Genomic DNA, 17650 nt, shown 5'->3' on the forward strand with positions numbered 1-17650 from the left:
GGACAGGGCAGGGTCCCCTCACCCCGGAACCCATGCATTGGGGGCCAGTTGGAAGATCCTAATGGGGGGGGAGGGGGTCTGAGGAAGAGATGGGGGCCCAGGTCACTACCACTCACCATGGCCTGAAGTGTCCATGCAGCAGGCAGGGTAGAAATCAGATTACATTAGTCCCAGGGAACACCTTGCCAGCCCCCAGCCCCAGGTCTGCCATGGGCAGTTGTATAGGTTGAGCACTGCTTATGGCAGGCCTGCTCTGCTGGGGGAGGAGAGGGCACAGGCGCTCACCAGGTCGCTCACGAGTGGAATGGGCTTCCTCTTGCGGATGTCCGGCATGCTGTCAATGATGATGAGGCCACCGCCAGGGCTGTAAGACACACACGGGGATGTCAAGGGCCCAGGCGTCTCGCTGTCTCCAACAGACATCACTGGAGGCCTGGGCAGGACACTTGATCTCCCCGGGCTATTAAAGGTTGAATGGTGTCTCCCAAAAAGATACATTTAAATCCTAGCCCCTAGTACCTCAGAATGTGGCCTTATTTGGAATATCTGGGTCATTGCAGATATAGTTAGTTAAGATGAGCTCACGCTAGACTGGGTGGGCCCCTAATCCAATGTAACGGGTGTCTTTATAGAAAGAGAGACAGCAGTGTGACAACAGAGATCAGAGCGACACATTTACAAGCCAAGGAATACTGAGGATTGCCAGCAACTACCAGCAGCTGGCAAGGCAGGGAAGGAGTCTCCCCTACAGGTGACAGTGACAGAGGGAGCGTGGCTCAGCCAACAACTTGACTTTGGAATCCTGGCCTCCAGAACTGTAAAAAGAATATCCTCCTGTTGGTTTAAGCTGCCCATTCGGTAGTGTGTTACGGCAGCCCCAGGAAACGAAGACGACTCCGGGCCTCAACTTCCTCACCTGGGAAATGGGGAGATGATGCTGTTGCCCAATTTGAATAGAAGTTTGAATGGACGTTTGAATAAACTAAGGTATTCACGAGACACTACCTAATTGAAATAGGTATTTCAAAATTGAAAATACCTACGTATACTTGAAGTCGATCCTGGAAGGAGTGATTTCGAAGCTGATGGCTACGCAGCTTTGGCGTAGCTGGTGGGTCAGAATGAGCTACTTTGGGGGAGATGCTATGGTGGCCTTTATGGATTCACCTTACTGGGAGGGGCCCACATCCCAAAGAGGGTTCAGGCGTGGCTCTTCTCCAGAAGGTTCCCACTGGCCAGGGAGAGAGATGCCTGGCAGCCAGTGACTCTGGACAAGCCCCGGGGTGCCATCCATGTTCCAGTGCTGCCTGGAAGATCAGGCAGAGGCCTGGTGACTCCCGAAATACACCTGGGCTTGGCTCCCCAGCCTGACCCCGCCCGCGTCTCTCGAGGGCATTTCCTCCATAGATCACGTGTTCATCCCCATGTCAGTCCCAGCTTCCGGGGCTCCCCCCAAGGACACCGGCTCATCTGGGAGTCACAGCGTCTGTCTCCGCGCCTCTGTTTGCAAAGGACGCACAAGGGAAGGCAGTCGCCCTTCCCGCTGCTACTTGAAAACATTAGGGTACTTTAAAACTATCTTTTAGGGGCGCCCGGGGGGCTCCGTCGGTTAAGCATCCGACTTCGGCTCAGGTCACCATCTCGCGGTGCGTGGGTTCGAGCCCCGCGTCGGGGCTCTGTGCCGACGGCTCGGAGCCTGGAGCCTGGTTCCGATTCTGTGTCTCCTTCTCTCTCTGCCCCTCCCCCACTTGTGCTCTGTCTCTCTCTGTCTATCAAAAATAAATAAACGCAGAAAAAGTATCTTTTAGGGGCACCTGAGTGGCTCGGTTGGTTAAGCACCCGACTCTTGATTTCAGCTCAGGTCATGATCTCACGGCTTCCGGAGCTCAAGCCCCGCGTTGGGCTCTGCGCTGACAGCCCGGAGCCTGCTTGGGATTCTCTCTCCCCTCTCTCTCCGCCCCTCCCCGCTTGCGCGCTCTCTCGCTCTCAAAATAAATACAAACATAGATAAAAAATAAGTGTTTAAGAATATCTTTTACATCTTCTAACCTCTCCACTCAGGCGCTGAAGGAAGAAAAGCCCGCGTAAGTGCTTAGATAGGACAAAAGGCTCCACGGACGCCCAAATAACTGTCATTAAAGAAAGGGTCACCATTAAAGAAAGAGCCAGCAACCGTAGCCATAATCTGGGATGTCTAAAAACGGAATCAGATCAACAACTTCACCCCGGGATTGCAGAGGGACGCTGCAGGACACAGGCTTCTCCTCTCTCTTACATTTATTTCTCTAGGAGGAAGTGATCTTGGGTAACGCGAGTGTCTGGGGCAAGGCACGTACCTCTCTGGACTCAGTTTCCCCACCTGGAAAATAGGGGTAGCGGTCTTCCCGTGGGTGTGTTGTGGGGATTCAATGTGCGACTCTCTTTGGCTTCTGTCCGGGGTGAATGCTTATGCTAGTGGCTACATCTGTCGGGCTACACCCGATCTGTCACTCAAGCTGTCCCCTGTCTCCACGGAACCGCTGGCTATCCTCCCTGGGCTGACGCTACAATGTAAAGCAGTCTCGAGGTCTGGATTCAAAGTTTCCTCCTTCCTCCTTCTCCCACGACTCCGTTACTCACCCGCCTTTGAACCATAGGGATTTGGACATCTCTCCTTCTCCTCGGGCCTGCGTGACAGACAGACAGACAGACACGGTCAGTGTGGCAGCCTCTCCCCAGAGCAAGGTAGGTTCCACACCCGCTTTCGTCTCCTCTTTGGGCCGGGAGCCAGGAGGCCCGGGTCCTAGTCCTCACTGTGTGTCCTTAAGCTCTCTCTGGGCCTCAGTTTGCCCAATCTGTAAAATGGGGAGAGAAGAGCTCCTCTCTACCACCCACCTCAGTAGGACTCGGTCTCCTTGTCCGTCAAACGTGGGGACGTGTTAGCATCATCTCCAACAAGAGCCCGTGCACTACAGTCCTGGGCTTCTCGGGGGTTGGTTTAAACACTCGTTAAGATTCTGTCATTCTCTAAACTTCTCCCGGCCTCACCTGCTCATCTGGTCTTGTGCCCCAGGGCCTTTGCTTGAGCTGCGTCACTTGCTCATACGCCCTCCCACCTACTGCTCCCGATCAGCCTCCATTGATCCTTTTTTTTTTTAAATACATGAAATTTATTGTCTCCATTGATCCTTCAGATCTCATTGTAGACCCAGAGCCGACACCCTTACCTCCTATGCAACTAAAGGGTGGCATGGTGGGAGAAGGGTGGGGAGGGTCCAGCACTCTTCTGAAATATCGTTGAAGCATTTTGGATATCACTTCTCCTTAAGTGTCACCTCCTCCAGGGAGTTTTCCTGATTACCTCGGATTCGTTTTACGCCCCTTCTACGAGACCCACAGAGCCTGCCCACGTTTATTTGGTTTTTGCCATATTACGAGTTCCACCAAAGAGTCGCTGCTGTTTTCTATTTTTCATTCAAATTGCTGACGTAGTGAAAGTTACTCAATAGACCTTACACTGCATATTCTTTTCTACCCTTTGCTTTTAGAACTTAGTAAAAAAAAAAAAAATTTTTCAATTTTAAAACATAAGACATTCGATTGGAAACTTCTGTGGCTCTGACATTTGACGGTCTAAGACCTTGAGAGTCTGTTTAGGATATCCTACTGCCAGCCTCACCCCCTGGATAATGGTCCCCCTGGATAATGACACTGCTCTGTCCCCAGCCTAGGGTGGCTTGAACAATTGAAGAGAGAAATGAGGGGCCTCAATCCTGCTGCCTGACCCTAACGCTAATGCCTTCGCCTAATTCCTTCTCTGATACTGACCAGACCTGAGACCTTTCCCCAACCCTGACTCTGGTACCCAGTGTGATCCCAGACACTGATTCCTTTCCCTAACCCCAGTGTTAACCCAGACCTCTGATCTCTGACTGCTGCCCTCGCTCTGACCGCTCTCCCTCTCCCTCACCTCTATCCCTATCCATGAGCTTGACTCTGACATGGCTGTAACCGTGACCTGGCTCCAGGTTCCAGCTCACCTCTCCTTCCTCCCTCCTCAGAAATCCCAGGTGGGCACGAGGGAGGCTGGGCCGGGCCTTGGTGGGGCCGGCTGGTTGGGGGGGAGGGCAGGCAGTCATGGGAGACCAGGGAAGGGCCCTTCTGGAGACAGATGAAGTCAAGGTGCAAACAGGGCCAGAGAGGGGTCAGGCTGGACAGGGGCTGGGCCGGGAACGGTGAGGCCGGTACGCGGGCATGTGTGGGTGGGGCCAGGTTGGGGTGGGCGGAGCCATAGAAAGACCAGGATGTAAGAAGGCGAAGCGAAGCCGTGGGGGGGGGGGGGGGGTGTCCGGGGGCAGTGGGCGTGGCCACGCTGTCCACGGGCGGGCCACGGCAGGTGTGGGCAGGGCCTGGAAAGGGACGCAGGTGGATGGGGTATGGGAGCGGTGGGGAAGCCGGCCAGCGGGGCTGCAGCTGTCACTCACCTCCTGCAGCTGCAACCGCACTTTGTTGAAGGCTCGAAGCCAGTTGGCCTTGGCCCTGGACACGGAGTCCTGACCCTCCTGGCCTTCCTCATCCTCTCGTCGCCTGAAACTGAGGCAAGGGGCGTCGTGAGGCTCCAGGACCGGCCCTCCCTTCACCCTCCGCCCTCCGAGCGATGTCAAGCCCTGCGTGGCCTCTCTGGCCCTGAAGAGACACAGTGACCCACCTGTAGCCCCTCTGACGGGCCTCAGTGCCCCCTCCGCTTTCCCGGCCATGACCCTGCGACACCCTCCCCTCCATTCCCCGGGTCCATGCTGACCCCATCTTGGCCCCCGCGACAGCCCCTTGGCCCCCTCCCATTACCTCTCCTCAGACTTGGGGGGCTCCGGCTCAGGGGCCCGCTCCGCTGTGGGCACCTCCTCCAGTGCGGCTGGCCCAGAGGCCGCCTTGGCCACGTCGGGGGCCTCAGCAGGCCTGGCCGGAGGCCTATCCTCCTTCTCAGCTGCGGCCGGTGGGAGGCTGACACGCTTGAAGTCTTTGGGCTCAGCCACGGCCACCTCCTCCCGCTGGGCGTAGCTCCGGATGTCATCCGGCACCTCCTCCTCCTCCTCCAGCTCCTCCTCCTCCTCGTCAGGCAGCTCCTCCTCCTCCTCCAGCTCCTCATCCTCCTCCTCCTCCTCCTCCAGGAAGTCCTCCAGCTCCTCGTCCAGCTCCTCGTCCAGCTCCTCCTCATCCTGGTCCCAGCGCGGCGAGTCCTTGTGGTAGCTGACCGAGCTGTGGCACGAGTGGTAGGAGTCCCGGTCCCGCTCGTCCTCTATCTCGGAGCCCTGCAGGCTCTGCTCGTCCGGGTCGAAGTCCTCACTCAGCTGCGAGCTGCCCTGGCTCAGTTCCCCCGAGGAGGCGTAGCGACTGCTGCCGGTGGGGCTGTGGGGACCAGCCAGCGCTCAGCCGGGGAGGCACCCCCGAGCCACCGCCCGCCCCCCCCCCCCCCCCCCCGCGGCCGTCACGCAGGCGCCACCACCCGGTCATTCACTCAGCACTGGCGGAGGAGCGCCTACGGGGCGCCCGGCCTTGCCCCGGGTACCTGGGAAACCTCGGCCTGGAGAACCCGCCTTGTGCCCCTCCGATGTGCTGGGGACCCCAATCAGTGCCTCACCTCCAGTCTTGGGAGATTTAGTGCTTCTGCAGCTCGAACCTGGCCATGGCTCCTGATGTCCCCAAATCTAGATGCTGCCCCAACGTCCCCTCCTGTCCCCGACAGCACTCGCCTCCCATGGAAGCCACAGAGGGGCTTTTTCAAATCATAAACGCAGGCACTTACGTCCCTGTTCTAAAACCTGCCGTAGCTCCTTAGAGCCCTTGGTATGAAATCTGGGCCCTGCCCTACACCCCAGGGTGGCCCAAACCCTCCAGCCTCCCCACCTCATCTCCCTCCGTGCTCCCATCTCTCCCCCCCTGCTCCGGCCACACTGGCTTTCTCACTGTTCCTCCAGAGCCCCTGCATCAGTGCCCACCTCTGAGCCATTGCCCTTGCTGTGCCCTCTTCCAGGAACACCCTTCCAGAGTCTCTTTTGGTGCCCATTGAGATGTTGTCTTTGAGTGAGTTTCCCCCACCCTCCCGCCAAGTCGGGTCCTTAGGTGCGCCCCGGGTCATGCTGGACATGACCAGGAAGGAACACCTAGCCCTGCTTGAGGGCAGGCAGCATGACGCATGGGCCACCACTCGTCCCCCTTCTAATCATTCACTCAGTCACTCAACAAACATCATTCCTTGTCTTAAATACTTCCTCTGCTCTCAAGGACCGGGACCCCTCTCCCCAGCCAGCTCCAGGGATGCTGTAGGGACCAAAACGGGAGTCTCTCCCTCTCACCATTGGTTGCTAGTTTATGCATTTAGGTGATTGCTTTTTAGTGGCCCACCTTGTAGATGGCAGGGGACAGGTGAGGGATCAGCAAGCATTACTTGGCTGAAAAGGACTTCAAGCTCCCTCTGCTGATGAATAACCCTGAAGTCCATCCCGGCACATTCTGGGGTCCCTGGGGAGGGGGGCAGCCCAGGACTGGAATCCCAGCATAGGCCTGGATGAGTCCACCTACGACCTCAGGCGCCGCCTAAGTTGCCCCAGGCTCGTCTTTGGGGCCATCCTCCCATCCTGGCTCTGACGTACTGAGTCTTTACACGGCTCTCACCCCCCTCAGATGCTTCCCCTGGCTCCCATGCCCCTGAGTTGGCCACCCAAGGGCCTTCCTGATCATGATCTGGGACCTGATCTCCAGCCTGTGGCTGAGCTGTTTCCTCTGCCTGAAATTCTCTTCCTCGGACTTCTCATTTATCCTTCTGGGGCTATCTGCCAGGCACCTTCCTCCGGGAAGTCCTCCCTACCCTTCCCCACTGCTAGAGTGTCCCGCCCTGCCCCTCCTTCCAGCCAAGCCCTGGCTTGTGGGATGGAATGTCTGGGTCCGGCTCGGTGTCCCCAGCCTCTCGGATCATCCAGCACCAGGCAGCACGGCCAGGATGGCCAGGGAGCGTGGCTTGAGTCCCTCTCAGGGGAATGCAAGCTGTTTCTACCTCTACATCCTCTCCTCCCCCCTGCTTCTGGAGGGTCTCCCCTCACTCCTGTGTGGCCTGACCAAAGCACAAGAGGAGAGGGTTCCTCTTACCCCGACTCCCCCCCACCCCCATCCTGTCCCAGGAATGCTCACGGTAGACAGACTTCTCCCAGCCAACCCTTTCTGGCATTTTCTCTGGGTAGGATGCTATGGCCACTCCCCCGCTCTCTTTCTCCAAGGGCAGACCTTTCCTTTTCACTAACATTTGGTCTCTGACTCTCCTCTCGGCTGTTTCCGACCCGTTGAAACTTTGTTCCCGCAATCGCGTCAGCCTGAGCCAGCTTGGGTATGCAAATGAATGGGAGTGAGGCTTGAATGGGAGAACCGTATTCTGGGGAAAGCAGATAGTTCGGAAAAAGACCCACAACCAAAAATCACGGGGCACCCACGGGGCACCCAGTTAGCTCCAAACGGTATTGTTTGTGCTGTCGACACAACAGTCACCACGTGGCACGTTCAGACGCCCCTCTAGGCGCTTTACAAACGTGCGATCCGTTTAATATCCCGTGCGTCGCAGTTTTGTTTGGCAACCAGGGCTGGGTGATCGGGTCGGCACGGAAGGACGGCAGGCACGACTCTCAGCCTCACAGGCTTGGAGACCAGCGCCCCGCACCGGGCAGTGGCGTGGCCCGCCTGTCGGACAGGTCTGGGGCCAGCCGACTTTCGAGGGGGTAGCGGTAGAGGCCGGAGCGCGCAGGGGCAGCTCCCGAGGGACGGTGCCCGAGCCTGCCAGCCAGAAACAGAGTCGGGCCGTCAGGGCAGGACCACGCCAGGACCACCAGCCGGCTGCTTGCTGGGAGACTCTTTCCAAAATCACCAGCGCCCTTAAAGGGAGCGCCCAGGCACCCCCGCATCTCAGGGGCACCGCTCGGGGGGGCCTCCTGACTCAGCTCCCCTTCGTCAGCCAAAGCACACCCCCTTTGACCAAGCTCGTGAGATCTTCTTACAAGGTTTAGCGTAAAGAAAGGGCTCTACTACCCTACAAGAATGCTGCTTTCCTGGACCCGCTGACCTCCACCCCCAGCTCCCCTGGGTCCTCTACTCCTGTCCCCACTCTGGGACCCAGAGCCAGATACACGCACAGGCACACACACGGATCCCCTCCTCGAGCACCGTGGCTACCTGAGGGCCCGCGGCTCGGAGAACTCCTCATAACTGTGCATCGAGTCGCTGTAAGATTCCCGGGAGCCCAGGGGTGGTGGACGGACAGAATACTGGTGGACTGAGGCATTGGGCTGGGATGTGGTGTAATAGGGTGGCGGGATGCTGTTGCTTGTCTCGCTGCGATAGTCGCTGTCGCGATCGTCCACCGCGCTGTCAGGGTCATCATCTGGAAGAGAGAGGAGGGGAGGGGAGAGGGTGAGGAGGGGAGGGAGAGAGAGGGCGTCCAATGGAGGCCAACACAGTCTCCCAGACTTAGGGAGTCTTCGCTGTCTGCTAACCCAAGAAGAGGGATCTTTGCCAGAATGAATGCAGGATCTCGGGTCACGTTAACAGAAGTAGAGGCTGCAGGATAAGGGAGGTGAAAACCCTGCTTTGCCAGTCAGACTGGACTCCTAGTCTGGGGTCCAACATAGGTCCTATAATGTGAGGGGGACAGGGGCAAATTGGAGGGTGTCCTTCGGCTCAAACGTGAGCACGGACTTGGCTAAAGAGCAGGCTTTCTGAAAGCACGATGAGTTTTTTCCATCAGGCAGTGAGCTTCCCTTCCCATAAGAGAAGTCACACAAATACTCAGGGGGACGTTCAGAGGGAGATCAGGGGGACAAGGTTGGAGTATCAATTTCCTTTAACCCTCAGAGATTTCTCGATGTCCGAGGATGGGGTTCCTAGATCTGAGCTCACACGTGTGGGAACAAACATGGGGGCTGACGATACTATAGCCCTCGAAAAGGATTAGATTCTTAGGTCAGATTCTTAGATTCTTAGGCAAGACCATCGCGCACCCAGAATCTACGGCTGAATGGAGCAGGGCAGAGTGCTGAACTTCAAGTGTTTTATAAGCATTAAAGGGCATTTTAGTTTGGTTTGTTTTCCTTGATTAAAAAAAAGAACAGCGTCGAAGGATGCGAGATTGTGGTTAGGACAGTAGAGACTCAATTTATTTAAAAGGCAACCCTTGAAAACAAATGGGCTGCAAAAGAAAAGAAATGAAAGCCCAGATTAGGTGGCCCAGGGCATGAATTGACCGGTGGTATTAAATGCCAAGGGGGGTGATTTGCCCCTTTTTAATGCCTTTAGGTTTCTTTGCTCGTGTTCCGGATGTGTGTGTATTTTTCTCGCCTTATTATTTTAATCTCCTAATTTTCCCCCCAGCTAATCGTGTCTGTTTCTATGTATTTGACAAATAGGTCCATTTTTTTTAAATTTTTTAACGTTTATTTATTTTTGGGACAGAGAGAGACAGAGCATGAACGGGGAAGGGGCAGAGAGAGAGGGAGACACAGAATCGGAAGCAGACTCCAGGCTCTGAGCCATCAGCCCAGAGCCCGACGCGGGGCTCGAACTCACAAACTGCGAGATCGTGACCTGAGCTGAAGTCGGACGCTTAACCGACTGAGCCACCCAGGCGCCCCTAGGTCCATTTTTTTAAAATGGGGTGAACGGTGGCGGTGGGGGGGGGGCGCGCCTGGGTGGCTCAGGTCATGATCTCACGGTGCGTGGGTTCGAGCCCCGCCTCCGGCTCTGTGCTGACAGCTCGGAGCCTGGAGCTGCTTCGGATTCTGTGTCTCCCCATCTCTCGGCCCCTCCTCTGCTCGTGCTCTCTCTCTGTCTCTCAATAATAAACAAACGTTAAAAAAAAATCAAGTTCATCCTTCATGTAAAAACCTATTTGGATTCATTCCCTAAGTTAGTTTGCCTTCTGAGAAACCTTGAATTCATTCTCCGCGAGCAAAGCCAGCCTCATCAAGGTCACTCTGGCCTCCTGGTTTCTCATCTGACTCGGGTCACTGTGACCTACAAGCTTTTTATCCTGCCCCTGTCGTAAGCGGCCACCATCTGATGTGCTGGGTGCCATCAGTGCTCGCATTTTAGGCAGAGGCAGATGTGAATTTCCACGGCTCAGGTCTACACGCATCAGGGTATAACTGTGAGGCCACGGGGGCCTGAAGCCGGGGATCTGAAATCCGGACAGAGTGTCCCCGTGGAATTCTGGACGAGTTGCCAACGTTACCGAATTGTTCCTTTGACCAGTTTGTTCGCTACCCAGTTTTCTGGGTGTAGAGCCTCTAACCAAACCGGCATCCCTTCTGCCCAACTGTCCTGGACCAGGCCAAGACGCTTCCGGCCAAACTGCCTGACGCTGCGGGTGTAGTCGGCAAACGGTTTTTGTTTGTTTGTTTGTTTGTTTGTTTTTCTGGACACATGGTCCAGTTTTGGGGGGCAAATTGCTTTCTGTTGGTTTGGGTTTTTTGGTTTTGTTTTGTTTTGTTTTGTTTTGCTACCACCCTGACTTCGCTTCCTCCCACATGGTTTTTGACCGAATTGCCTGCTTGCCCAGAGAGGCATTTTCAGCCACTTGTGTTTCGACCAACTGGCCCGATTGTCTTTGCGCCTCTCGACCCAGCGATCAGCTTTCGCCACGTTGGTTTTAACCAAAAATATCTCTGTTTGTCGACCGTGCCGTTTGTCTGTGGCAAACTGGTTGGTGCCGGGCCCTCTTGCTTGCCGAATGGCTTTTCTGGCTAAATGGGTTTTTGACAAATTATTCCGGATCAAAGTAGCGGTAAACATTTCCCCTGGTCCCGGAGGGAAGGGGGGAGCGGGGTCTGGCCGTCAGGTTATGGGCACTGGTGGAGGCGTTCCTAGTTGGTGGGGTAAAGGGAAGGAGGGAGATTCACGTTCAGGCCATAAGCCTGGATTTTTCTGGAAGGGGCAAGACATGGAGGAAAGGAAGCTATTCCTTGGGGAGATAAATGGGCACCCAGTTGTTGGGGGAGGGGAGGGCTGGTCTCCTTCCCCCGGGGTTAAATTGGAGGAAGATGGCAGGGGCCTTTGGGAGCTGAGGTCTCTGAAGTGATCCGTGCCCGGGGTTCCCTGCCCAGCTGCTCTTTCAAAGACCCTCTCCCCCCATACCTACCCCCCTCTGAGTGACACTGGGGCCCATTTCCCGGCAGAGGAGGAAGGTGGGGAGACAAAAGAGAGGAAGGAGTCACAGGAGAGGAGATGACGTTATACACGGGGAACAGGGGGGAAGGGGTCACAGTGCCCAGCTGGAGACAGACAGGTCTCTGGTCGAAATGCCCACTCCTCCCGGCTGAATCCCTCCACCCCGGTTATGGTGCCCGCTCCCGAGCGAGCAGAGCAGGACCCTCGAGACAGACGTTAATGGTCAGGGACAGGAGGGCACAGGCGGGGTCTTATCAGTCCTCAGGCCCCCCAGCCACCGGCTCCCTGATTCCCTGGCGGTCGCGCAGGGGGGGTCTCAGGGTTGCCAAGGCCCCCACCTCCCCATGGCCTCCCAGAACATCAAGCTGAGTACTTACTGTGCTGTTCACCCCAGCCAAAATAATTCCAGTTGCCTACAAAGAGAAGGGGCAGAGATAATAAAAGGGAGCAGGCAGAGAGGGGGGCACGGGGAGGGGGACTCCCCCATCCTCCCCATTTTCCCCTTCTCCTCCTCCCACCCCAGGACTTCGATCCCCTCCTGCCCCGAGCGTCTCCTCAGAATATCACTCTAACCCCCCTGACATTTGTGCTGCCTTCGGTCATCGAGGTGGGGTAACCGCATCCCTCAAATAGGCCACAGGCTCAGCCAGGAAGTGATAAAGGGGACATTCGGGCCCAGGGTTTTACCACCCTGAGCGCTGGAGTCAGCACTCCCACTCCTGCCCTCCCCCTTCCGGCAAACAAGGAAAGAAACCCTGGACTGGAAATCCTACACTTCGAAATACCACCACCAACCCCCCCCACCCGCCATTGGGTGGGGTTTAATAATTCTGTTCGTTTGACAGGTGAAGGCATAGGGCTCAGAGAGGTAGAGTGAGCAGCCTAAAGTCACACAGCTTCTGAGCATCAGGACCGGGGAGAGAACCACATTTCCCCCCATCCCCTCAACCCCAGCGTCCCCCAGCATCTTGGGAAAAATGCCTCGGGCCAGAATCCTGACACCGGGCTGCCTCCTCCATGAAACGGAGGCGACAAACTGTTCCCAAGAGAACCTGGAGGTAGAGGCTGAGGGGTAAGGTAAGTCTCCGTTCCCAGACTGAACCCACCCCTTGCTTCAGTCCACCTGTCCAGGAGTCACCTATCTGCTCCTTCCTGATGCTGTCCCCACCCCAACCCTTCAGTGACCCCGTTCGCCACCAGGGAGGGGGGTTGTAATTTCCTCAGGGCGGTGATGACCCCTCCCCAGGTAGGGAAGTCAAAGGGTTTCTCGATAGCAGCCCCAAGAAATGAGGTCCCCCAAGTGCAGTCCCCCCCCAGCCCCTCCACTTCGTGGTTACCATCCTGGGCATATGGGGGGTCGACAACGCATACAGGGGAGACTGGGGGGGGGGCGAAAGAGGGAAGGGGGAGCAGGATGGAGAAGGAGAAAGAGGTTGAAAGGTGTTGGGGGCAAAGTGCCACGGGTGGGGTTCTGCCCTGAGACTGTATGATTTGTCCCTTTCTCCCCACTCCAGAGGACTCGGAGGGCACTTTTAGGAGAGAGACATCTCCTTGGCCCAGGCGCGACTGGCCTGGGTGCCTCTGAGTCTCCGTAAGGCCAAGGAGGATAAACCCCCCTGCAGACTTCAGCCTCGACGGAGGGGCAGCGGTCAGAGGCACGGGACTGTCATTGCCATCAACAGATGCGGTGCAGTGGACCGGCGAGTGACACGAAAGGGTCTGCCAAGGGTTTTTCAAGTCTCTAGGACTCCTCTGCGTGCTTCCAACAGGCCTCAGGGTTGAAGGCACTGTCATGCCCTCTTTCACAGAGAGGGGATCCGAGGGGGACACCGGCAGGCCTGCGACCACACAGCAAGGCAGGACTCGCATTCAGGTCCCAGGTCTTTTCTTTCCACTGCACCGTGAGCAGGCATCGTGCGTTCTTAGGACCTGTCCTCTGGAGGGGAGTGGCCCGTGACACAGGACAGCCCCGGGTGGGGGAGGGACGAGGGTTCAGCTGATGCCCAGGGAGGACTCGAGAGATACTTACAACACTGGTTGCTGGGGACAGGGAGAGGCTTGTCTTGTTCATCTTGGAACGAATACTGAGAGGGAGGGAAGGAGAGAGGGTGCCTCTCAGGAAGGGACAGAAGCCAGGGGACCAAGATGGCCCTCTGCTCTGTTCCATTCTGGCCCCCACCCGCGGCTTCCCAAATCCCCTCCATCTGCAGGAGGAGGATACAGATGTCCACAGAGAAAGACACACACACACACACACACACACACACACACACAGAGTGAGAAACAGAGACGCGACAGCAAAAAGAAACACGGATGAGAGAAAGGAACAAATAGACGTGGGGGCAACCGAGGCAGGGAGCGGAATAAAGACGAGACAGGAGGCTGGACAAAAACGGTTAACTTGTGAGTGTCGCCCGTTTTGGGCTCCACCTCCCGCGGGACAGAGCTCTGGTCTTGCGCGCGGTTTCTTCCTTGCCTTCGCCTTCGGAAGGCTGTTCTTCTGGACCTCAGTGGCTCTTTGCGCGGTGATGACGCAGAGCCACGAAGAAGACGGGGACTGTCACGGAAGAACAGGGGGGCAGGGGCGCCTGGGTGGCTCTGACGGACACGCGTCCGGCTTCGGCTCAGGTCACGATCTCGCGGTTTGCAACATCGAGCCCCGCGTCGGGCTCTGCGCTGACAGTGCAGAACCTGCTTGGGAGTCTCCATCTCTCTCCCTCTCTCTCTCTGCCCCTCCCCTACTCTCTCCCTCTCTCTCTGCCCCTCCCCTACTCTCTCCCTCTCTCTCTGCCCCTCCCCTACTCTCTCTCTCTGCCCCTCCCCTACTCTCTCTCTGCCCCTCCCCTACTCTCTCTCTCTGCCCCTCCCCTACACTCTCTCTCTGCCCCTCCCCTACTCTCTCTCTGCCCCTCCCCTACTCTCTCTCTCTGCCCCTCCCCTACACTCTCTCTCTCTGCCCCTCCCCCACTCTCTCTCTCTGCCCCTCCCCTACTCTCTCTCTCTGCCCCTCCCCTACTCTCTCTCTCTGCCCCTTCCCTACTCTCTCTCTCTGCCCCTCCCCTACTCTCTCTCTCTGCCCCTCCCCTACTCTCTCTCTCTCTCTGCCCCTCCCCTACTCTCTCTCTGCCCCTCCACTACTCTCTCTCTCTCTCTGCCCCTCCCCTACTCTCTCTCTCTGCCCCTTCCCTACTCTCTCTCTCTGCCCCTCCCCTACTCTCTCTCTGCCCCTCCCCTACTCTCTCTCTCTCTGCCCCTCCCCTACTCTCTCTCTCTGCCCCTCCCCTACTCTCTCTCTCTGCCCCTCCCCTACTCTCTCTCTGCCCCTCCCCTACTCTCTCTCTCTCTGCCCCTCCCCTACTCTCTCTCTGCCCCTCCCCTACTGTCTCTCTGCCCCTCCCCTACTCTCTGTCTCTCTGCCCCTCTCCTACTCTCTCTCTCAAAATACATAAACTTTCAAAAAAATCTTTTTAATTAAAAACTAAAGAAACAACAGGGGTACAGAGGCCAGAGCTAGTGGGGGAAGGAGGACTTTGAAGAAAGTCCGAACGGGTGACCCAAGGAGTTGAGGGGTGTGGGGCGGAAAGCGGAGGTACGGACTGCCGCAGGGCCCCCGTGTCTCCTCGAGGGCGGGCGTCTGGCAAGGGCAGGACTTGAGCCGATTGAAATCAGTTGGTCGTCGGGGGACTGTATGCCCCTCGACGCCATCCCTGCTTTGAGACGGGACCCAATGAGTCGCCGATGTCGTCCAGTTAGGGACGCAGACATGGGGAGACCCGTGGAGAGGGAGGAGCACGTGGGGAGACAGAGAGACAGACGCAAGAAGAACAGAGTCGTCGTCCCCCCCCCCCCCACCCCCTCCAACGCTCACCTCATCCTGGTCCCGCATGGCGTTCAGCTGCTCCAGCTTTTTGGCCCAGTAGCGTGCTTCCTCCTCAGGGATGTCTGGAAGCGGAGCCCCGGCTCTGAGTCTGGAAGCCCGCCCTGCCCCTCAGCCTTCACCCAGTGCACCCTGCAGGCCCAGGGGCTGGTCTCAAGGGGGTGGAGGAAGAGGAAGGGAGAGCAGGGCGAGCTCCCATCCCTCCCCCGCCCCCCCCAGGCCGCCTTGGGAATGAACGGTGGGTGACATCCCTCCCCCCCACCCCAGGCCGCCTTGGGAATGAACGGTGGGTGGCCGAGGAGAAGCTCGTGGCGTCACAAGGGTCGGGGAGCCACGGGTCCTCGGAAAGATGGTACGCAGATGACTGAGCTGGGTCCAAGAAAGCAAGAGGGGCTTCTCTGTGTCTCTGTCTCTGTTTATCTCCACACGTCTCTCTGACTCTGTCTCTCCTCGTATCCCCAGCTCACCAAGGACCAGCCCAGCACAGCTCAGACCCAAGCCCCATGGGTCAAGAAGCAACTGGCTGCCTGCTGGTGACCTAGAGGGCCTGGGACGTGCTCTGCGCACGGCAGACACATGGCCCGCTGCCTCGCTGCACCTGCGAAACTCTCTCTTCTGGAGAGAGGAAACTTCATCTTCAGAACGAAGGGCGGCCTGAAGCCACCCAGGCCTGGCCGCTCTCCTGGGCCTGAGGAGGGTCCTGTGCCCCCCCACACTCACCTAAAGGCAGCTCGAAGCGGGTGTCAAGGAGGATGCGGTGGAAGGTGGGGTCCTTGGTGCCGCAGATCTCGCTGTCCGCCATGATGACCTGAGAGTCCAGTGTTAGCCACTCTCCAGGGCCCTCCTGGGGGTTGGGATGGGGTGACAGGGCCCAAAGTGACACAGGGTGGAGCAGGGATCCGCCGCACGCCGGCCAGTGGGCCCCCTACTCTCACAGAAGATCCCCTTCGCCTCACCTCACTCTTACCCCGAGAGCAAGGGTCGTGCCCCACTTTACAGATGAGGCAACTGAGACTCAGAGAGAAGGTCCCAGTCCAGGGCCAGGTAGCGGGGGTCTGAAGCTCGCGTCGCTATTCCTCATCTCTGATGAGGCGTATGTGGCCCCCGCTTCGAATAAAAGCGCTGAAGCCCAGCCAGGGGAGAACCCCCACCCCAAGCAAACAAACCAGACCCGCCGTCACGGGAGACAGAGCCAGACACAGGCACCTCCAGCCCAGAGAGTCAAGGGCAAAGCCAGAGGAAGGGAGGGGGCAGGGGCATCCCGAGGGAAGTTAGGGAAGACTTCCTGGAGGAGAGGACATCGGAGCTGGGCTTAGAGGGTGATGGAGAGGATAGTTGAAGCCCAGGGAACAGCATGTGCAAAGGTTCAGAGGCCATCTTTGGGGCCCATAAAGGGTGGAGGTTGGGGTGTGGGGGGAGCTGAGGCTGGCAATGTAGGCAAGTGCCATCAGGAAGGCCTCCCGGTGCCTGGGGCGCCTGGGTGGCTCAGTCGGTTAAGCGTCCGACTTCAGCTCCGGTCATGATCTCACGGTTTGTGGGTTCAAGCCCCGTGTCGGGCTCTGTGCTGACAGCTCAGAGCCCGGGACCTGCTTCCGATTCTGTGTCTCCCTCTCTCTCTGCCCCTCCCCTGCTCGTGCGCTGTCTTTTAAAAATGAATAAGCGTTAAAAAGAAAAAAAAAAAAAAAGAAGGCCTCCCAAAGGAGATGGGCAGAGATAGCAAGAAAAGGTCCCAGGGTGGTAAGATCCCCCTGGGTTCAGCATGAAGGGGCAGAGGGGAAGGGGTGAGGCTTAAGGCCAGGAGGCCAGGGAGGAGGCCAAGCTTACGGTCTACCGCCTCCGGGGCTGGTGCAGCCTTCCCCCCGCACAAAGTGCTCATTACCCACAATGTGTCCCTTCTCTCTCTTCCATCGGAATACATCTTCAGCAGGGCCACGGCCTATGTAGCTTAGGACTACATTTCCCAGACGCCCTTGCAGCTAAGGGTCCACTCGACTAAGTTCTAGCCAATAGGCTATGAGCGAAGAGCGGTGAGCCTCTTCCAGCTGAGGCCCTTAACCAAGAGGGTGAGCCCCCTCCCTGGCCACCTTTTCTCCCCTTGATAGCAAAGCAGATGTAACGGAGATCCTTCAGCAGCCGTCCCTGGCTGCACAGGGAGAAAGGCAGAGCAACAAGATGGAAGTTTAGACCCTAGTGACTTTGGAGTCACCATCACAAACGTTGTTGGCGGATGGAGATACGCGTCCGTCGTGTTCAGGCCACTGGCCTCTGGGCCCCTCCAAGGCGCTCTTCCCCAACCCTTGACCCACCACTCACTTCGTTGGACTGGCGGATGGTCCGCAGGGGAATCCACACGGTGCCCACCATTGTGTCCCAGATGAGACCCTTGTTCCACACCTCTACCGTCAACCCCAAATCCAGGCGGTTAATCTCACTGTGGAGAGAGGGGAGGGGCATGAAGGGGTAGGAGTGAGGGGTGAAGTCTCCGAAAAGTCCGTTCACCTGCCTTATCTTAGGACACACAGCCAACTGGAGTTCAACCCCAGGCCTGGACGAGGCCTACCAGGAAGGTAACACAGTAATCCTTGTGTTACA

General features: G+C 57.5%; 1 protein-coding gene across 1 annotated transcript in view; it reads right to left on the minus strand.

Moving 5' to 3' along the window:
- UNC13A (unc-13 homolog A) overlaps window positions 1-17650 on the minus strand; it is a 59710-nt gene that overhangs the window by 30013 nt on the left and 12047 nt on the right. The window contains exons 4-14 of the mRNA XM_081792038.1: window positions 17372-17489; window positions 15779-15902; window positions 15050-15123; window positions 13211-13265; window positions 11559-11594; window positions 8194-8401; window positions 4825-5385; window positions 4464-4572; window positions 2620-2666; window positions 286-364; window positions 117-122 (exon numbers count right to left, since the gene is read on the minus strand). Of these exons, the coding sequence (XP_081648164.1) occupies window positions 117-122; window positions 286-364; window positions 2620-2666; window positions 4464-4572; window positions 4825-5385; window positions 8194-8401; window positions 11559-11594; window positions 13211-13265; window positions 15050-15123; window positions 15779-15902; window positions 17372-17489 (1417 nt within the window). The remainder of the gene's footprint in view (window positions 1-116; window positions 123-285; window positions 365-2619; window positions 2667-4463; window positions 4573-4824; window positions 5386-8193; window positions 8402-11558; window positions 11595-13210; window positions 13266-15049; window positions 15124-15778; window positions 15903-17371; window positions 17490-17650) is intronic.

Source organism: Panthera onca, chromosome A2 (genome assembly GCF_046562875.1).
Source record: "Panthera onca isolate mPanOnc1 chromosome A2, mPanOnc1 haplotype 2, whole genome shotgun sequence".
Classification (NCBI taxonomy): domain Eukaryota; kingdom Metazoa; phylum Chordata; class Mammalia; order Carnivora; family Felidae; genus Panthera; species Panthera onca.